Below are 17314 nucleotides of genomic sequence, written 5' to 3'. Positions count from 1 at the left end.
GAATCTTCTTTGTTGTACTACCATTCTGCGTCCCATTATTTACTTGAACCTTATGTGGCTGGACTGAAATGCTGGTGAGGAGCGTGGGCCTTGCTGGCTCTGCGCCAGTGACTAGAACGCCTCCCCAAATTGTAACGGTTTTCGAGTCCCATGGTCCTGGAGAAGTCTCAGAAAACGGACTAAAAGCCTTGATTCAAAAAGGGACCCAATGTCGAGCACAAGACTGATCTTCCAAGGTCGACCAATTTGCACTTGGTACTGACTGTGTCACCCTCTTCCGCCTACGTTACGTTGGCTGTAAACCAGTGCTCAGAACGCGTCTTCGACCGAAATGGCATCGAGTATGTTTTCAGGTTACAGTGAAGCATGATCAGGTGCCTAATTCACGATTTCAAACCCAATCCAGCAAGGGAAGTCCAGAGTGAGCCATGATGTGACTACGTGCGTAAGTAAAGGACATGGCTACTTGTTGTCGAGGAAGTTATAAGGGAAGGTATCATGGCTCGATACCAGCACTTTTAACGGCTTGTTGCCTTGAACCGCGAGGGTACCAGACATGTCCCATGGTAACGGAGAAACCCCCCGAGTGCCACCCAAACTATCAACCCAACTTCTAAGGCCAACCCAGTGTTGCACCTGACGCTGATTGTATTTCATTTCCTCATCATATATAAGGGCAACTGGTCTGCTACAAAGTCGTCAATGGTCCCTGGTTCCTACGTCCTCGTCACTCATCTCAGACTCAATATCTCTGCTCATCGCCTCTCACTGAATACTCCGAAGACATCACGCTCTGCATACCAACTACTTCTCTCCTCAAACTTCACTCCACACTACAGCCAGGATGTTTGTATTTGCCGTTTCCAGGTCCCAGCTCTTGTCTGCGGACATGCTGGAGGAGTTGAGATACAAGGCCAAGATGCAATACCACCAAGCCCATGTCCTCGACCTCGCTTCTTGCGACGTTGATCTTGAGGACCATATCAATGGCTACATTGAGGGATACTGCAAGCAGCAGACCTGCGCTACTACATCATCGTCTTCAGTCTCTCTCGCCTCAAACGACACTTCCACGAAGTCTAAGTCTAGGCTGAGGCGCCTTCTTCACCGTATCACTGGGAAGAAGCTCTAGATGAACAGTCTGCTCTCTCTCAGAGCCACCAAACAAGTCACACGTACACAACGACGGCCTGCTCCTAGTACAGTCAACGGGCCTCACAATCTCTTCAATTCGTTGAAGAGCTGTGAGATGGGTTCTCAAGGACTCACAAAGGGTCGATGTCCTGCCCACGGGATCTTGAACTTGAATACACGACATTGACCCTAAGGAAGAGATTCACATCCGCTAAACAACAGAAGACCTTCCCGCTCGAAGCATACTCTACCATGTCTCGGAGGCTCATGAACAATATCAGACAGAGAAAATACCATTCTCGACGATCGTCACCTCAAAGAAGCCAAGTCGGCCATCTCCTCCGATCATCAACACTCGAGTGCCAAGGCATCGGTGTGTCCGGAGCCAGAGCCTCACAGCTGGAAGAGTCCGGTACTTCTGTCAGCTCCATTGCGTTGTAGACCTCCCTTGATTCGCGGGAAGGAATCTTTCTCACGCCAGGTGGTATTCATCAAGAACATCTCCAAGGAGCAAGTCATGTGTTGGAAACACTTGGAGCACTTCTGCCACAACTGGCACTACTGCTTCCACTACTACTGCCGGTATACACATCAGCAGGGCGTAGCCTTTCGGCCGGCATGAAGCTCAACAATCGTACATTGAACTGCGTATATCTGAGTACTGAGGGTAGAAGGAATTGGAGAAGCCCACCGATTCCTCCGAAGTATAAGCAGGTAGATGAGCTGTTTGAATTGCCCCATACCGCCTTATAATCTACCTCTTTCCACCAACGTTCAAACAACTACCACCACTACTACTACAACTGCTGTCACCACTACTACAGTGAATACACCATTAGAACGGCTATCGAGTGGGCTTTTGGGTATAGGAAGATAGTAGTCTTCGCGATCATGCAGCGGTACAACTGCAAGCTTGACCCTGATCAGACCTCAGCGACGATCAAGGCTGCTGTCACGCAGTCCACCCAACGTAAGGCTGGTATTATCAACGCGAACAACCAGCTTGCTTGAGTGGGTTCTGAGGGATACAGGAGGCTTGATAAACCGTAATTGTTCATACTGCAATGGGTGATTTCAAACGATTCAATTGCGTGCTTGATTGTGGATCACACAAGTTGAAGTTTCATGAGATAGCTTACCTTATCTACCTTGCCTTGCGTTCAGTAAGTGTCTTGCGCATGTTCAGAATTGTCAGTTGAATGAGTTGAGTGAAAGGCCAATAGGAGAGAGGGACAGAGACTATATAATGCAGTTACCCAGCAAAAGGAGGCGCTATCTAGCACCCATGCATTTCCCCGCCGCCCCGTTAAATGCATGTGATGTCACCACGTACCACACGCCACTACACGCGTAAATCAATCCCACACTCGAGTACGCGACGCGCCCTTTGGACTGAACGAGGTCTAGTCTCCGAGGAATTGCGCTGACACTCTGCCTTTGCGTCTGAGTCAACGTTGCACACAATTGCTGATATCAACGATCTGCGCGCTCTGGAAGCGATCAAGCTCACGCCTTGCGGTGACGGTTTGCACCATTATCCAAAATGCCACCACAAACTCGCTCCAGCGGCCGGACTCCCGCCGCCGCCAACCCATCTCCCGATCGAGTCTATAAGTCTAGCAAGTCGGCAAAGCAGGCAAAGTTTCCGCATCGACGAACTGAAGTTCGAACGTATAGCGCTCGTAAACCAACCGCTCGCATTGCCAACCACCAGCAAAAAACTTTGACCCAGATGTTTGAGACCACGCGCTCGTCGCCCTTGCGCCTTGATCTATCCGACGAAGAGGAGGAGCCCCAGCCTAGGAAGAGAAGGAGAAAGACCATGGGAGACGAACCGACGCCAAGCTCATCCTTTCACACGCAAACGTTGACGCAGATGTCGCGAAGATCATCCGAGAAATCCACGGCAGAAGAGGAAGAGGAGGAGGACGTATGGCAATTCCAGCCCTCGGAGGATGAGGTCGAGAAGGACCAACCGGTGCTGCCTTCCGGCAACGACAAGGAGAACCAAGTGCCTGGCAAGAAGCAGTCGAGCAAACCGCCCAGCAGGACACCCTCCGTCGTTCCGCAGACGCCAACAAATAAACGCGTTATTTATGAGATTCCATCGTCTATAGGCAGCCCGCTTACCCCGATGCTGGCTAGGTACAGCCCGGCGCCAAAAAGGTCTCCCTTGAAAGACAAGTCCACAAACACAATGTCACCGATCCCGAAGCCCACAGCATCCGTCAAACGGCCACGAACTCTGACAGTCCAGGATTCTTATGCGACGACCGGTAGCCAGAGCTCGAGCCAAATCGTATCTCCCAGCAAAATGCCACTGCAGCCCACCAAAAATGTTCGCTTCATCACGCCCCATCCTACAGCCAGTCTAGCTCCCATGGAAGAAGATGAGGAAGTGGAGGGAGAGTGTGAAGTCAGCCCATCCCCTCGCAGGCCACAAAGGTCACCTCTGGTCGAGATTGCAGATTCTGAGGATGAATTCGATGATCTTGAAATCCTGGATGAGGAAGCTGAGGGGTACGAGGCCGTCGGCGAAGACACACAATTTCAGATGGACCAGGTTCTTGCTTCATCCGAGGAGGAAGTAGCATCCAAAGAAGCGTCTCCTGCGGAGGAAGGCGACTCTGATAAGGAAAACGTCGCCCCAGCCGCCAAAGAGGATGATGACGAAGAGGATGAAGAGGACGCGACAGTGGTTCTATCGAAGCCGTTTGTGTTTCCCAAGTTGTCACGCGAGGATTCGGACCGCAGAGAGACCGTGGAGGTCATCACATCTTCACCAGAGCCTACACACGACAGTGGTTCCAGTGTTCTTAAGACAGCGAGCAGGGAAACCAACGACGAGTCCGTCTCTCAGACGACGCCCACACCGAGTCAGAAAACTCCCAAGGCTAAAGGAAAGGCGGCTGTCGAGACACCAAAGACACCAAAGACCCCTTACACCCAAGGACTAGAGAGCCAGCGGCTACCCTACAGCGTCATTCACGGCATGGGGCGACAGGGCGATCGGACCGACATCTTTATTTCCATACATCCCGAGCACATGGAGGCTATTGTTGCCGGCGAGAAGAATCACGAATTCCGCAATTACAGAATCCCCCACACTGTCACCCGCATGTGGCTTTACGTCACGAAGCCTGTTGCGGAACTGCGGTACATGGCCTGCTTCAGTGAGGCCAAATCGCCTGGTGAGATTGATGAGGACGGGGTCGGCAACGCGGAGTTCAATCAGAACAATGGTTCCAAGTTTGCGTATCATCTAAAGAAGGTCTTCCAGCTCAATGATCCAATGTCTTTACGGGAAATGATGGACCTGGATTGGCTTCACGGACCACCGCAAAAGTACAACTACGTGCCGCCCGCCGTCGTCGGACAGTTGATGGCCAACCTGCGTTGCTGTGTTGTCGGTAAAGACGGAGAAGAGGAAGATGATATCGTGTCGGAACCCGAGATCGGCAGGAAGGAGTTTTTGCCGGCAGCCGGAGGTCCTTCAGAGGAGCAGACGGTCTCCCAGGAGCTCGCCGAGCAACTCCAAAGCGACATTGAGCACTCCACCCAGCACCACTCCTCCGACGCCGACCTGCTGGTACCGTCAAGCCAGACCCCAACCAGGAACCGCGGCGGCCGCGGCGCTCGAAAGTTCGGCACAGAGCTCCCCCAATTTACCAAGCCAGCTCTGCCCCCGACGCCCCTCAGCCGCCCGCCCAATCCAACGCCGCGGCGGGCGGTCCGGCCCTCGCAGGCGACGACGGCAAGTCAGGCGTCGAGCCCCTCCCAGTCGCCCGTTAAGTTCAGGTCTGCGCCGCGGCGGCCGACGCGCTCGAACAACAACTCGAGCCTGCCCATCTTTGTGGACGACGAGGACGAGGACGATAGTCCTGTCCACCTGCCGCCGGGAACGTTCCAGATGGATTCCTCGCAGTTGCTGTCCAAGAGCCAGATGCTGCCTGAAAGTCTGCTACGTGATGACGGCGGTGACGAGGACGATATCATTGTGTTTGATTCAGATCAGGATGATGAGCTGTAGGAGCTCGGTTTCGATTTGCCTTTTGAGGTGTTTGCTACTCGATTGTAATTGGAGGGGGGGTGTTGGCGATGTTATTGGAATTATTATTTTGAAGCGTTGGAGTTTGGATTGGCTTCGGCCGGCTTACAAGGGAAACGGGCAACAAAGAATGGACACAATGGCTGGGCTAGGCAGGTATGCAACGGTTATTATCGAGAGCATGATTATTGCTTCGCTATTGGGGGTAGAATTGAACCCGCTTGACGTTTTGCTCGAATCAATCTCTGAACTACTACTCCATGAGTTCCTCTTACATGATTACCTTGCCTTGCTGCCAGAGTCCAACCGAGATCGAAAAGGATTACTCGCTTTTCTATTAGTAAACCTGCTAGCGAACTATAGTGAAAGCTTCCTGAATTGGCACAGTGAAAGCGGGCGCCGCGAGGGTTAACGCTAGGGCTATAGATACCGTATTCTGCGAGGTTACGGGCAACTAGGTTCATATCTTCAAACCAGGTCTACTGATATTGTTATAGTTATAGTAAGAGTATTAGGGGGAGAGGGAGGTGTTATAGTCGATATAGCCGGGTGTAAGAGGTGTTTGAGTTACGAAAAGGCCCTTAGATCCCAAAAATAAATCCCCATCCCCCTCGTCTTCTCTTTAATCCTCATCATCGTCCTCCTCGTCCTCTTCCTTAGCTTCCTCCGCGTCTTTATTTTCCTCGTTCTCCTTCTCTTCCTCCTTCTCTTCCTCCACCTCCTCTTTCTTTATTACCTTCTCTCTAGCCTTTTTATAGCGTTAGGAGCGTATACTTATTCGAATACGGCTTTGGGCTTGCCCAAAAGATACGGGTTAAAGAAGTACCCCTATAATAACTAGGGACGCGATCCCGTCAACGTATTTATCCTATACACGACAACACATCACTGCCGAAGCCTATATATACCCCCTCAACCCCGTTCCAGTCACTATCCAGACGGCGCCCGTCTAGGTCGACGGGCCAGGTCAAACTGGCTAGGTGGTGGAGTGGTTCATGGTCAACAATCAATTATCTACACCAACCAGCCTACTCGACGACAGGCTTAGCGAGAGTACCCGAGTTCGAATCCCAGCATGAGCACCAAGAGATGTAGCCACACCGGTGGTGAACTCTTTTTGCATTTCTCTTTATATTAATCAGAGGCTGATTTCATGGTGATTAATGACAGATCCATCAGATGTCCCCTATCTCTGTTCATCCATCCCTCATCCCAGCCTAACCTGTCGCCACATCCTCAAGCACTCCTGCAAATCCCCACTTACCGACCCCTCCGCCGCACCGCCGACGTCACGAATAACAGCAACTAACACACTCGCGAGCGCAAACATCTCAAGCGCCTTCGGTCCCTCTCTCAGCGCCTCGAGGTCCGACTTGCGCATCCCGCCGTTGTCGGCCCAGGCCTTCCACGCGTCGAGGACGGCGCAGAGGGCGGAGGTGAAGGCGCCGTCGAGGAGCATGCGGTGCAAGAGGCCCGCGGCGACGGAGCGGAGGGTGATGATGTCGTCTGTTGGTAAGTGGCCTTGTTGCTGGAGCCAGGGGAGGGTGTGTGTTGCTACGAGGGCGGCGTCCCATTTGGGGGATTGGATTGCTTCGTGGGCGCGGGTTTCGCGGCGCCGGGCGTCGAGGCGCATTCTGTCTCGTACTGCGGGTTTTCGATGTTAGTCCAGTACCTTTCCGTAAGGTAGATGGGAGGAAACGGGAAAGCCTACCGTCGTCCATGTGCTGATCAGACTCCTTGCGCATCCGCTCCCGTACAGCCTGCTCCCTCCGCACCGGATCCATCTGCTGCTCGGCCGCGATGGCGTTCATCTGATCCCGCATCCTTCGGTGCAACAGATCGAGGTTGTCCCGCGTGTCGTTGTGCGAGCTCGCCCACTCGGGCGTCTGGGTTCCGTCGACGACGCCCAGGACCTCGAGCACGCCGCAGGGGACGGAGGAGCCCCGCGCAAAGGCGAGGACGTCGTCCGGGATGCGGTAGTTCCACAAGATAGTCGCGCTCGAGGTGCCGTAGGCCGTGGCGGCGCTGGCGAACCATGGACCGGCCGTGTGGCCCGGTCGGATGCGGACGTGCTCGATGTAGAGGCTCGTCGAGGGGTGGTCGGCGTCTTCTGGGATGGCGCTTACGAGGCCGTGAGAGGAGATTTTGCAGGCGATTGGGTTTTGGGCGTTGGATTTTGCGGCGCGGGATATGCTGGCGACGGAGGATGACGGGGATATCGTCTTCTTCTTGATGCTTCCGCTGCTTGTTTCTTGCTCTGCGTTGACATTGTCGCTGGCATCCTTCTCGTCGTCCTGCTCAATGGCCGTGGCTGCTGGACTAGGGAGTGGTACCAGCCGGACCCAGTACGGGGGCAGAGACTCATGGCTCCTCGTGGTCCAGTGTGAGGACCAATTTACAGACAGCGAAAGATGGCCGTCAGAGTCGTTGAGGGGCGCAATGGTGAGGGCATTATGCTGTCCATCGGGACTCTGCATCAGGGTACAGCCGACGGGAGTCCACAGCCCTGTGCTTCTGAGCAGCCTCCATCCGTGAGCATCGGGTACGGCGCCAAGATCCAGGAGGTAGCTGATCAGCTCGTCAAAAGTGACATCGACCTGCGGTTGCCGCAGCTGGTCTGCGTACTCGACCCTCTGCGTCTTGAGGCCGATGGTGTTGGTGCGCCAGTTGAAGGTCGTCCAAGTGCCACCCGGAATGGAGGAAGGGTGGCGGGCGAGGGACCAGTACTCGTCGCGGTGATCGAAGCGGTCCCAGGGCGTGACGGCGTAGCGGGGGAGGTCGACCTCGATGACGCGATTCACGACGTCGGAGCGAGTGAGAGCTGTTAGGCGGGCATGACGGAGCATGCGCCTGATTCGAGATCGCGCGGCAAGTGTCGCAATGGTGTTGTAGAGGATTGGGAGGACACCGAGCACGGCTAGAGGAACACCAATATAGGTGATGATGTCTGTAGGTGTTGTACCCGAGTCGGAGGACATTGCCTTGAGGAGGAAACCCCGTATTCTGAAGCCTTTGGACTATGAGACAAAATGAAAAGATATCTCAATACAATTGAGATATGAAGGCAAGCAATGGCTGCCTTGTCAAACGCTACAAATGTGAATGTCTTTTTGTAAAGGGGATGATGCTATTGCGTCTCTGTGAATAAAGCCATTGGGAACTACCCCTGACCGGTGGCCTTCAGCCGCATGGTTTTGGGAAGTCGTTGGCGATGGCTAATCACCAACCTTGCCTGTTTAGTCCTAAGTCGTTCCGTGTGCCTGTTGTCCACGCAGCCATTGTCTACAAGTGCCGGAGACTTGGGGCTTGGGGTTTCTTTATGAGAGCCACATCGTATAGCTCGTCTGATGAAGGCTGTGACAACATGGGATTGAAATAATAGTAGAAAGCTGAGTAGTGATGTTCGTTGGTTGACAGAGTGCAGCAAACAGATGACTCTGATTCGTAGAATCTCAGAAGGACTGGTTTTCTCAAGGCTTCCCGAATCCGGCCGAGCACAGGTGAGCGAAATGCCGAAGGATGCAAGTACCTTGCTTGCATGAGCTCATGCAGGTTGCTGACCTCGAAGCACATGAGTGATGACTCTACTCCGTACGAGTCGAGAGCTTTCTCGGCTGGCAGAACGTCTAGAGATGAAGCGCCGAGATGTTGATTTCGTTTGAAATGACCGTCTCTTTTAGTTGAGTTCAGGGCATCTTGAGCAGAGCTGAGTTTGTCTGTATACTAAGGTAATCATCAGGCTGTCCAGCTGTCAGCTCTTAGACACGATGAATTGGGACGAACGAGCCAACAACAAGGCATGAACCACTACGGGTAACACGGCATTATGAGAGACCGCCTGGGCTGCACCTGGGTGTGTTGTTTGTGATGCCGTGCTGACTGCTTGCAGTTCTTGCAGGTTATTGAGATGGAGATGAAGGTGGAAGATGTGAGAAGGAGGAACCTTGGTCCCGTCAGCCCTAGACCCCGGCCGTTGGGCGATCCCGCCAGCAATGGAACCTGGAAAACTCCCCGCGGGCCGCGTGTTCCAGGTTCCCTGCCTGTACGTGTAGGTACTTCGCAAAGTTCGCAGAGCACTATGATACCATTGCAGCAGGGCCTGGACGCCCTGCTCGTGTGGACAGTGGAGTGGGCTTGATGTTAAATTAGGTAACCCACGGGCAATGGGGCAGGCGTTCGGGGCCCCGTAAGGCCTGTGGGCGCCCGTTGACACCAAACAATGGCGCTAAATGCAGGGGCACGTCTGCCAAGCCGCTATCCGACGGAGCACTGGGGACCTTCAAAACCGACAACATTCCTCCCTCACTTCCATCGCACTTGTTGCATTCCGCTTCCGAACACCACACAACACCACACCAAACTCGCTCGTGTTGCGTCACTCTCGCTAACATCATCGATTCGAATCGCCTCGACTCGACACAAATATTGGCACCCGCGCATCGTCTCTGCTCCGGACCGACGACAATCGCCCTGAGCGCGAGTATGCGCCGAGGACACGATGCGGGACATCTCACCATGCGTCTCTTTCACTCCGTCCTCGCCCTTGCCGGCCTGCTCTCCGCCTTCGCCAATGCTCAATTCCCTTCCACCTCGGTCAACCTCACCACAATCACTTCGCCCGTAGACGGAAATGTCACCATTCGCTACAAAACGCCCAAGGGTGTCTGCAAGACCGCCTACGATACCCAGCAACAATACACAGGATGGATCAACGTCCCCGGCCCTTACCCAGCAAACATGTTCTTCTGGTTCATCGGCGCCCGCGAACCCACAGAGGCCATGACTATCTGGCTCAACGGCGGCCCCGGTGTCAGCTCCCTCTTTGGCATGTTCACCGAGGTCGGTCCTTGCGAGGTTATTGAGAAGGGCCTAAACCAGTACGACACTGTGGCGCGAGAATGGGGATGGGACCGCGCTTCCAACATGCTCTTCATCGACCAGGTAAGTTTCTGGCATCTTCTGGTCCGGCAAGCACTAGTTGGCAACATGCTAACACTCCCCAGCCGAACCAAGTTGGCTTCTCGTATGACATTGCCACCAATGGCTCCATGGATTTGTTCAACGCGAATCAGTCGAGTCCGCCTCAGCCAGTCCCCAATGGACAGCCCCCTGCAACGTTTCTTAACGGCACCTTTAGCTCGCTGAACTCCAACAACACGGCAAATACCACCGAGACGGCTGCGTATGCGATATGGCACATGCTTCAGGGCTTCTTGGGCGCATTTCCCCAGTACAACCCTCCAAACAACAGCTCTTTAGGCATCAATCTTTTCGCCGAGAGTTATGGCGGAAAGTACGGGCCTGTTTTCTCTGATGTGTGGGAGAAGCAAAACGAGAGACGGCAGAACGGGACGCTGTCGGCCAACAACACACTCGAAGTCCACCTCACGTCCCTAGGCATTGTTAACGGCTGCATCGACGATCAGGTTCAGGCGGAATTCTACCCCGCCATGGCTACCAACAACACGTACGGTTTCAAAGCGATGAACGACGTCCGCGCAAGCCTGGCCAACGGCAGCTTGTACACCTCGGGCGGCTGCCTGGACTTGATCAAACAATGTCGCACCGCCGAGTCCGTCTACGACGCCAACAACACCGGCGGGGTGGATACAGTAAACACCCTGTGTTCCAGGGCCTATCAGACCTGCAACGAGAATGTCATGATGCCGTACTCCGAGTCGGGCCGCAGCTGGTACGACATTGCGCGCAAGAACCCGGACTCGTTTCCGCCCAATACGTATCTCGAGTATGTCAACACTGCGGGCTTTCAGCAATCCATTGGCTCCGTCGTCAACTTCACGATGACGAGTCAGGCTGTCATGTCCGCCTTTTCTGGCACGGGCGACTACATGAGAGGACCCTTGATCCCGAAATTGGCCGGTCTCTTGCAGCGCGGTATCCGCGTCGCTCTGATCTACGGTGATCGTGACTACATCTGCAACTGGCTGGGTGGGGAGGCCGCGTCGACGACTCTCGCTTGGCAAGCTAGCACCGTATACGGACGCAACTTCAGCGCCGCCGGTTATGCGCCTATCATTGTCAACAACTCGTACATCGGCGGCGTCGTGAGGCAGTTTGGAAACCTATCCTTCAGCCGCATCTACCAGGCCGGCCACTCGGTGCCAGCCTACCAGCCGGAAACCGCGTTCCAAGTCTTTGCGCGTGTCATCATGGGCACGTCCATCTCGACGGGCGATCAGGTCAATCTGGCCAACTACAATACCTCTGGCGATGCCCACGCCACGCACACAGATAAGCTCCCAGACTCGCCTGCTGCCACCTGCTGGCTGCGCTACATGCAAGCCTCATGCAGCGACGAGCAGATCAGCATGCTCCAGCGCGGCGAGGGGACAGTCATCAATGGCGTACTTTACAGTGCTTCAAGTGACTGGCCTTTGGCCACCAAGGCTCCGACTTCTACGCAGCCTGCCGCATCCACATCATCTACGGTCCTTACGGGATTATTCACGGCGACGTCGACGCCAACAAGCGGCAGTATGACGGTCCAGGCACCAATGATGCCTATTATGGCATTTTTTGCACTTTCGATTAGCATGTTTATGTTTGGTGCGATGGGAAGTGGTTGATTGAAAAGTCATCATAAAGCTTTGGAGCATCGTCTACGTAGCAAAGCATTATACTTGCATCCTCGGTTGGGCACTAGAGAGCATGTGGATGGCCTCGAGAATCATCTTGGTTGGGCGTTTCTGGGCATTTTGGATGTGAAGGATGAAAACATGGAAGGGACCGAAGAAAAGGAGAGAAGCACTGCAGATATGTGCTGGATGTGTTTCTGATTTGTGTTGGTTGAAGACTTAATGATACCCCCTTAATGATAGTTGGAATACAAAGCAGTAAACATGCGTCTTGGCAATGATATTGGAGGGTGTTTACTCGCACCCTTGCTGAGCAGGCATGCGAGGAAAGAATACCGATTGTCACGAATGGAAGTAAGTCACGGACGCAGAAATCTGTCCCATAAACGACTCGACGGAAGTCCTTCCGGCCAGGAGGATATCCTGGCATCGTGACCGTGAAGCACCAGTGATCAACACGACAAACCTCGTGCGATTCCATGATTGGAAAGGATGGTGAAATCGGTAGGCAAATCACATTGTAGCAGTAGAGCACAGACGGAGTGAAGAATCATGGGTATCTTGTATTGAGGATATGTAGATTAAAACATGCACGGCATAGACCTACCTTGGCTTGCATCATTGATGAAGATATAGTCATTAGAGAATCTGACAACTTCAGTTAGCCACTGTTTGCGATACACCACGACTCGTAAATCAAACAATGTGTGAAGCGTCAAAAATCAGTATGGGGCCTTGTCAAAGGCAGTATCATCAAAGCATATGGCTCAGGAGACCGTCGTGATATATATTATGATCATCACGTAGACGCGGGGGAGTGGGTAGAGGTAGAAGATGAGATATGGGAAAGGAGCTTACCATTTGATGCAAGGCCGTCGGCAGGAGAAAGGTGAAAAAGGATGTACACCACATGGCTCTAGAAGGCGAATGTTAGCCAACTGTATTCACAAGTATTTCCAGAAAGAGTGCAAATGTGAAGTGTTCGATCAGAATGACTGGTAGTCAACGTGTCTCAGCTTCGCCGTTAGGCTCTGACATATGCTTGTCTTTGGTTTATCGTTCATCAGAAGAACGGAGCCGTGGGTGGCTGAAAGGGTAGATGAAAAGGGTAGGAGCTTACCACTTGAGCCATGCGATGGTGCGTTTTTGGACAACAGGTCAAGCCATGTCAGAGTAAAACTGTGATCTTAGAGACGGTCAGCGATGTTCATGCTCATCATGTCAAAACGTAGTGTAATGAAGCCAATTCAGTCGTTGCATGAATGGTATAAAAAGTTTGTATCCGCATTGGAAAATCCAAATCAGACTCGTCATCTAAGTTGCTCATCAGGAAGGCATGTGGGGCAGCAAAGAAAAATGTGAGACCTACCATGACTGGAGCGGAAGGAAGCAGGTGCGTCTGTACTGCACTGGCAGAAGACACCAAAAGATTGTGTAGCAAAGCGAAATCCATCTCGACACTGTTGTAGACGGGTCAGCCACCTGAAGAGCAAGGTGTATTCCCGACAAGTTGAGTGTTCGGATCGAAATCAGTGGGCGAGGTTTTCTAGGCCTGCCGCAAAGTGGCTTGTCTGCTCATGGCCGAGTCCCATATGGGTACTCTCGGAGCCCAGTGCCGCTTCATCATGTAAATGATGGGAGAGCGGGAAAGGGAGGGGTTGGTATGTACCTTGTCGATTGGATCTGAGATGGCTGGGTTCCATGTTAGCGACGAGGTTCGACGCGAACGAAGGCATAAATGGAAAGAAGGGTAGTGAGATCAATCAGAAACAGCCAGTTGTTTTCAACAAGAGTGTTCAGCCGGTAATTCCAACTGTGCAAAGCACAAAAAAACTAATCATCCGGATCTCGAGTGGGAAGGTTGAGGAAGAAGTGTACCGTACCTTTTGTCAAGCCATCTCGAGGCAGCCACGTAGCTCAATGATGCCAGCGTCAGATTGAAATAAATCTGCCAAAGCCTAATTTGTTTGGTTAGCTACTTTGCTCAAGCGAAGCGCATAAGATCCGTTAACAAATTTGCGACATTGTCGTGTCCTATCAGACTGACGTGTAAAACAGAGGTTTCATTCCATTTAGGTCAAAGACTCTAGTTTGCGGTGTTTGTCTGTCATCACCAAGGATTGGGGGTGTAATTCAAAGGTCAAAGTAAGAAATAAGCGCGAGCGCGGAACTTACCAGGTCATGCGAAGCTACGCAGCCGATTTGCTGCGTGTTGCAGTATGGAAAGAAAGGATCGTGAGGTTGGGGTGGTCTGCGAGGGAAGAGATTTAAAGGTGCTGGGAAATTTTGAGCCGCGAGTGGGGGTGCGCAGCTGGCGGTCGGCCACGACCCACTCGAGGTGTACCTGCAGTCTCTTCACGTGTTGGGTCACGTGTTAGCGCGAATAGTCGGCGCGGATGGCCGGTCCTCAGTTGAAAGCTCGACGCGTCCCAGCTTGCGTCTGCGTCATGGATCCGCAGTGCGCAAGTCGTCGCAGACCCCGGGAGACGAGAGACGTTCATCCGTGATCTCCTTCCTTTAAGCAAGTGAGACAGACAATAAAACAGTACAAAAATGCCCGAGATTGCTGAAGGTAAGACTGCCATTGAAATGAGAAATGCAAGTTGGCTCATGTTCTCCCAGTCGCGCGGTGCGTGCACTTCTTGCGCCTTCATCTTGTAGGCAAGAAGATCGCAAAGGTCTCTGCCCCTGACGATGCCAATGTCTTTGGCAAAGTCGGCACCAGCGGCCCGGCCTTCGAGAAAGCTGTAAAGGGGAGAAAGGTTGTCTCTGTCGGAAGTCAAGGAAAGTATTTCTGGTATGTCTACTCCATCGATCAACTGGAAGCTCTTGACAGACACTCATTTCGTCTCAGGATCACATTCGACAAACCCCCTCATGCGGTGATGCATCTAGGCATGACAGGTAATGAGAATTATTCATTTCAGGTACTCTGTATCGAGACTGACACCACGCAGGATGGATCCACATCAAAGGCGACAAGACGGCTTACACAAACTACTACAAAAAGATGAAGGAAGGCGAAGCAGACATCTGGCCACCCAAATACTGGAAATTCCACATCGAGACCGAAGGCACACCCAAAGTCTCGGCCGCCTTCACAGACCCCCGCCGCTTCGGCCGCATCCGCCTCGTGGACTGCCCCGGCGCAGACATCCGCTCCCACTCGCCCCTCAAAGAAAACGGGCCCGACCCGGTCGTCGACGTCGACATCTTCACGGAGACCTACCTCCGCCAAAATATGCAGTCCCGCCACGTACCCATCAAGGCCCTCCTCCTGGACCAGAGCCACATCAGCGGCATAGGCAACTGGGTCGCCGACGAGGTGCTGTACCAGTCCCGGCTGCACCCGGAGCAGTACTGCGATACCTTTAACGAAGAGGAAATGACGAGGTTGTACGAGGCCGTGCGGTATGTCTGCCAGACGGCCGTCGATAAGCTCGGCGACTCGGACGAGTTCCCGGACGATTGGTTGTTTAATTATCGCTGGGGCAAGGGGAGTAAAGGTGCCGCGTCTGAGCTTCCCAACGGGGAGAAGCTTGCGTTCATTACCGTCGGCGGGCGGACAAGCTGTTATGCTCCTGGGAGGCAGAAGAAGACTGGTCAGGTTGTGCCGTCGGCAAAGGAGGAGCCCGTGGAGGAGGACGATGACGGCGGCAAGAAGCCCAAGGCCGCCGCTAAAAAGAAGAGGCCGGCGAAGGCGAACGAGAGCGATGAGGAGGAAGAGGAGAAGCCCAGCAAGAAAGCACGAAGTGCCAAGAGTTTCGCCAAGGCAAAGCCCACAGCGGCGGCAAAGGTGAAGAAGGAGGAGACCCCAGAGCCTGCCGCCGAAGCACCGGCACCAAGCAAGAAGCAGCGGGCTTCAAAACAGGCTGCGGAGAAGCCCAAGGTCGCACCAACCAAGACCAAGAAGACTGCCGTAAAGAAGGAAGAGGCGTCTGGGAAGACAAATGCAGCGGTGGTAGAGGACACGGGTAGACGGAGGTCCCTCCGACTGAGGGGGTGAGCATTTATATCTTAATCAGAGTTATACCTCATATGAGTCCCAAATTCTCATGAACACCAAATCCCATCCCCCTCAAACCCCAACATCCTAGTTTACTTCACGGCTCTGACTCCACATCCGGCGGGAACGTTCCAAACAGCGCCATGAGATGCTGCGTCTCGTCGCGGGACAACTTCTTACCCTCTTCGACTCCCTTGGCCATCATACGGAAGTCTACCGCAAACCGTCAGCTTTTTTCACACCAAGATGACAGTCATCACGAGCTTCGGCCTCGGGACGCTGGGCCTTCCGAGTACTTACAGTCCATGTAGTATCCTGAATTAGGTCCCTTGTTATTAGCCTACCTTGCCACGATGGTATTCACGAAGGATTTCGATGAAAGAAGTACGTACCTGGGGTAGACGTCATGAAGAACTCTGCGGGGTGCGTCTCGGACGGGTTGGAAAACGTGTGGATCGCCCTCGGCGGCACGACCATCAACTGGCCCTCCTCGGCATCCACGTTCCCCTCGGGTGTCGAAAACCGGATCGTCCCTATTGCCAGTAACACAATCGACACGTCAACGAAATAAACCCTCTCCATTCAGTCTAAACATGAACAGTAATTCGATTCAACTACATCAGTGAGGAAAAAAAAAACCCCCAACGCCGTTTTGATTTAGTAAAAGAACTCACCCTTGGTCACAAAAAAGCACTCGTCGTGGAACCGGTGCCAATGCATCGGCGGCCCAGACGTCGCCGGCGGCAGCTCGAGCGTCATACACCCGACGCGGTTATCCGTGTTGGTCCCGTCCTCGAAGATGTAAATCGTCATGGGGCCCAGCTTCAGGCACTCGCTGTTCTCCTTTGTGTAGAGCTTCACCGGTACGGGTCCGCGGAGAGGCATCTTGTAATTTTGAAGGCTGCGTTGCGACAGTTTTTGTTGTCTAGTACTTTTGTTGGTGGTATGTCGGAGGTGGTAAATTGCCTCCCTTTTCTTTGGATGTTGATGAAGTTGCCCTTTGAAATTGGAAATATTGCGAGAACCGGACTACGTGAGAAGGACGTGGTGTAAAATGACCTCACTGGCCTTTCGAGTATCAATCCGTGACATTCATCTGATGATACTAACAATCTCCCCAAATGGACGTCCGGCGCGCCATAGAGGAGGGGGAAGGAGGTTGAGAGGTTTAGCAGTAAGCTTAGGTAAGACTACCAAACTAACCTACTTACCTATCGGATCTGCCGTGCCTTTCTATGGATGGACATCCGAACTAGTCGGTTGAGGCGTCTTCCTTTGTACATTAGTCTCGAAACTCACCCGGAAAAAGCAATAAGGAAGCAAGCAGACAGACACAGTTGGTTGCACTGCACGTTAAGAGAGCAAGTGGGTGACAAAATCGCTTGCTGCTCTATCAGTACCCTCCCTAGCTGCTATCCTGTTATTTCCACTCCTATTATCCCTATTCATATGCTTCTTTCGAAGAGTATTCTGTAATGAATATATCAAAGATCCTAACAAAAGTATAAGTAATAAAAAGAATAAGAATAG

The 17314-nt window shown here is 53.0% G+C and overlaps 6 protein-coding genes across 6 annotated transcripts; 4 read left to right on the top strand and 2 right to left on the bottom strand.

The window, feature by feature from the left end:
- Positions 1–844: 844 nt before the first annotated feature.
- On the top strand, positions 845–1132 carry CPAR01_12487 (uncharacterized protein; the record flags this gene model as incomplete). The annotated part of the gene is made up of 1 exon (XM_060496743.1): positions 845–1132. One exon carries the CDS (start codon positions 845–847, stop codon positions 1130–1132), a length of 288 nt encoding a protein of 95 aa, XP_060344276.1.
- A 1545-nt stretch (positions 1133–2677) lies between these two features.
- CPAR01_12486 (uncharacterized protein) lies at positions 2678–5164 on the top strand (the record flags this gene model as incomplete). The annotated part of the gene is made up of 1 exon (XM_060496742.1): positions 2678–5164. The coding sequence occupies one exon, from the start codon at positions 2678–2680 to the stop codon at positions 5162–5164; it is 2487 nt and encodes an 828-aa protein (XP_060344275.1).
- A 640-nt stretch (positions 5165–5804) lies between these two features.
- CPAR01_12485 (uncharacterized protein) lies at positions 5805–8160 on the bottom strand (the record flags this gene model as incomplete). Its single annotated transcript, XM_060496741.1, has 3 exons — positions 5805–5930; positions 6447–6826; positions 6894–8160. The coding sequence occupies 3 exons, from the start codon at positions 8158–8160 to the stop codon at positions 5805–5807; spliced, it is 1773 nt and encodes a 590-aa protein (XP_060344274.1).
- A 1537-nt stretch (positions 8161–9697) lies between these two features.
- Positions 9698–11769, top strand: CPAR01_12484 (serine carboxypeptidase; the record flags this gene model as incomplete). Its single annotated transcript, XM_060496740.1, has 2 exons — positions 9698–10123; positions 10186–11769. The coding sequence occupies 2 exons, from the start codon at positions 9698–9700 to the stop codon at positions 11767–11769; spliced, it is 2010 nt and encodes a 669-aa protein (XP_060344273.1).
- Positions 11770–14331: 2562 nt separating this feature from the next.
- On the top strand, positions 14332–15784 carry CPAR01_12483 (formamidopyrimidine-DNA glycosylase domain-containing protein; the record flags this gene model as incomplete). The annotated part of the gene is made up of 4 exons (XM_060496739.1): positions 14332–14350; positions 14401–14575; positions 14633–14682; positions 14736–15784. 4 exons carry the CDS (start codon positions 14332–14334, stop codon positions 15782–15784), a joined length of 1293 nt encoding a protein of 430 aa, XP_060344272.1.
- A 97-nt stretch (positions 15785–15881) lies between these two features.
- On the bottom strand, positions 15882–16669 carry CPAR01_12482 (cupin domain-containing protein; the record flags this gene model as incomplete). Its single annotated transcript, XM_060496738.1, has 3 exons — positions 15882–15997; positions 16177–16317; positions 16459–16669. 3 exons carry the CDS (start codon positions 16667–16669, stop codon positions 15882–15884), a joined length of 468 nt encoding a protein of 155 aa, XP_060344271.1.
- Between the last annotated feature and the right edge of the window lie 645 nt (positions 16670–17314).

This window comes from Colletotrichum paranaense (genome assembly GCF_030867605.1).
Source record: "Colletotrichum paranaense strain IMI 384185 chromosome Unknown Scaffold_11.1, whole genome shotgun sequence".
In the NCBI taxonomy this organism is placed as follows: domain Eukaryota; kingdom Fungi; phylum Ascomycota; class Sordariomycetes; order Glomerellales; family Glomerellaceae; genus Colletotrichum; species Colletotrichum paranaense.
This window is presented reverse-complemented; position numbering and strand designations above follow the sequence as displayed.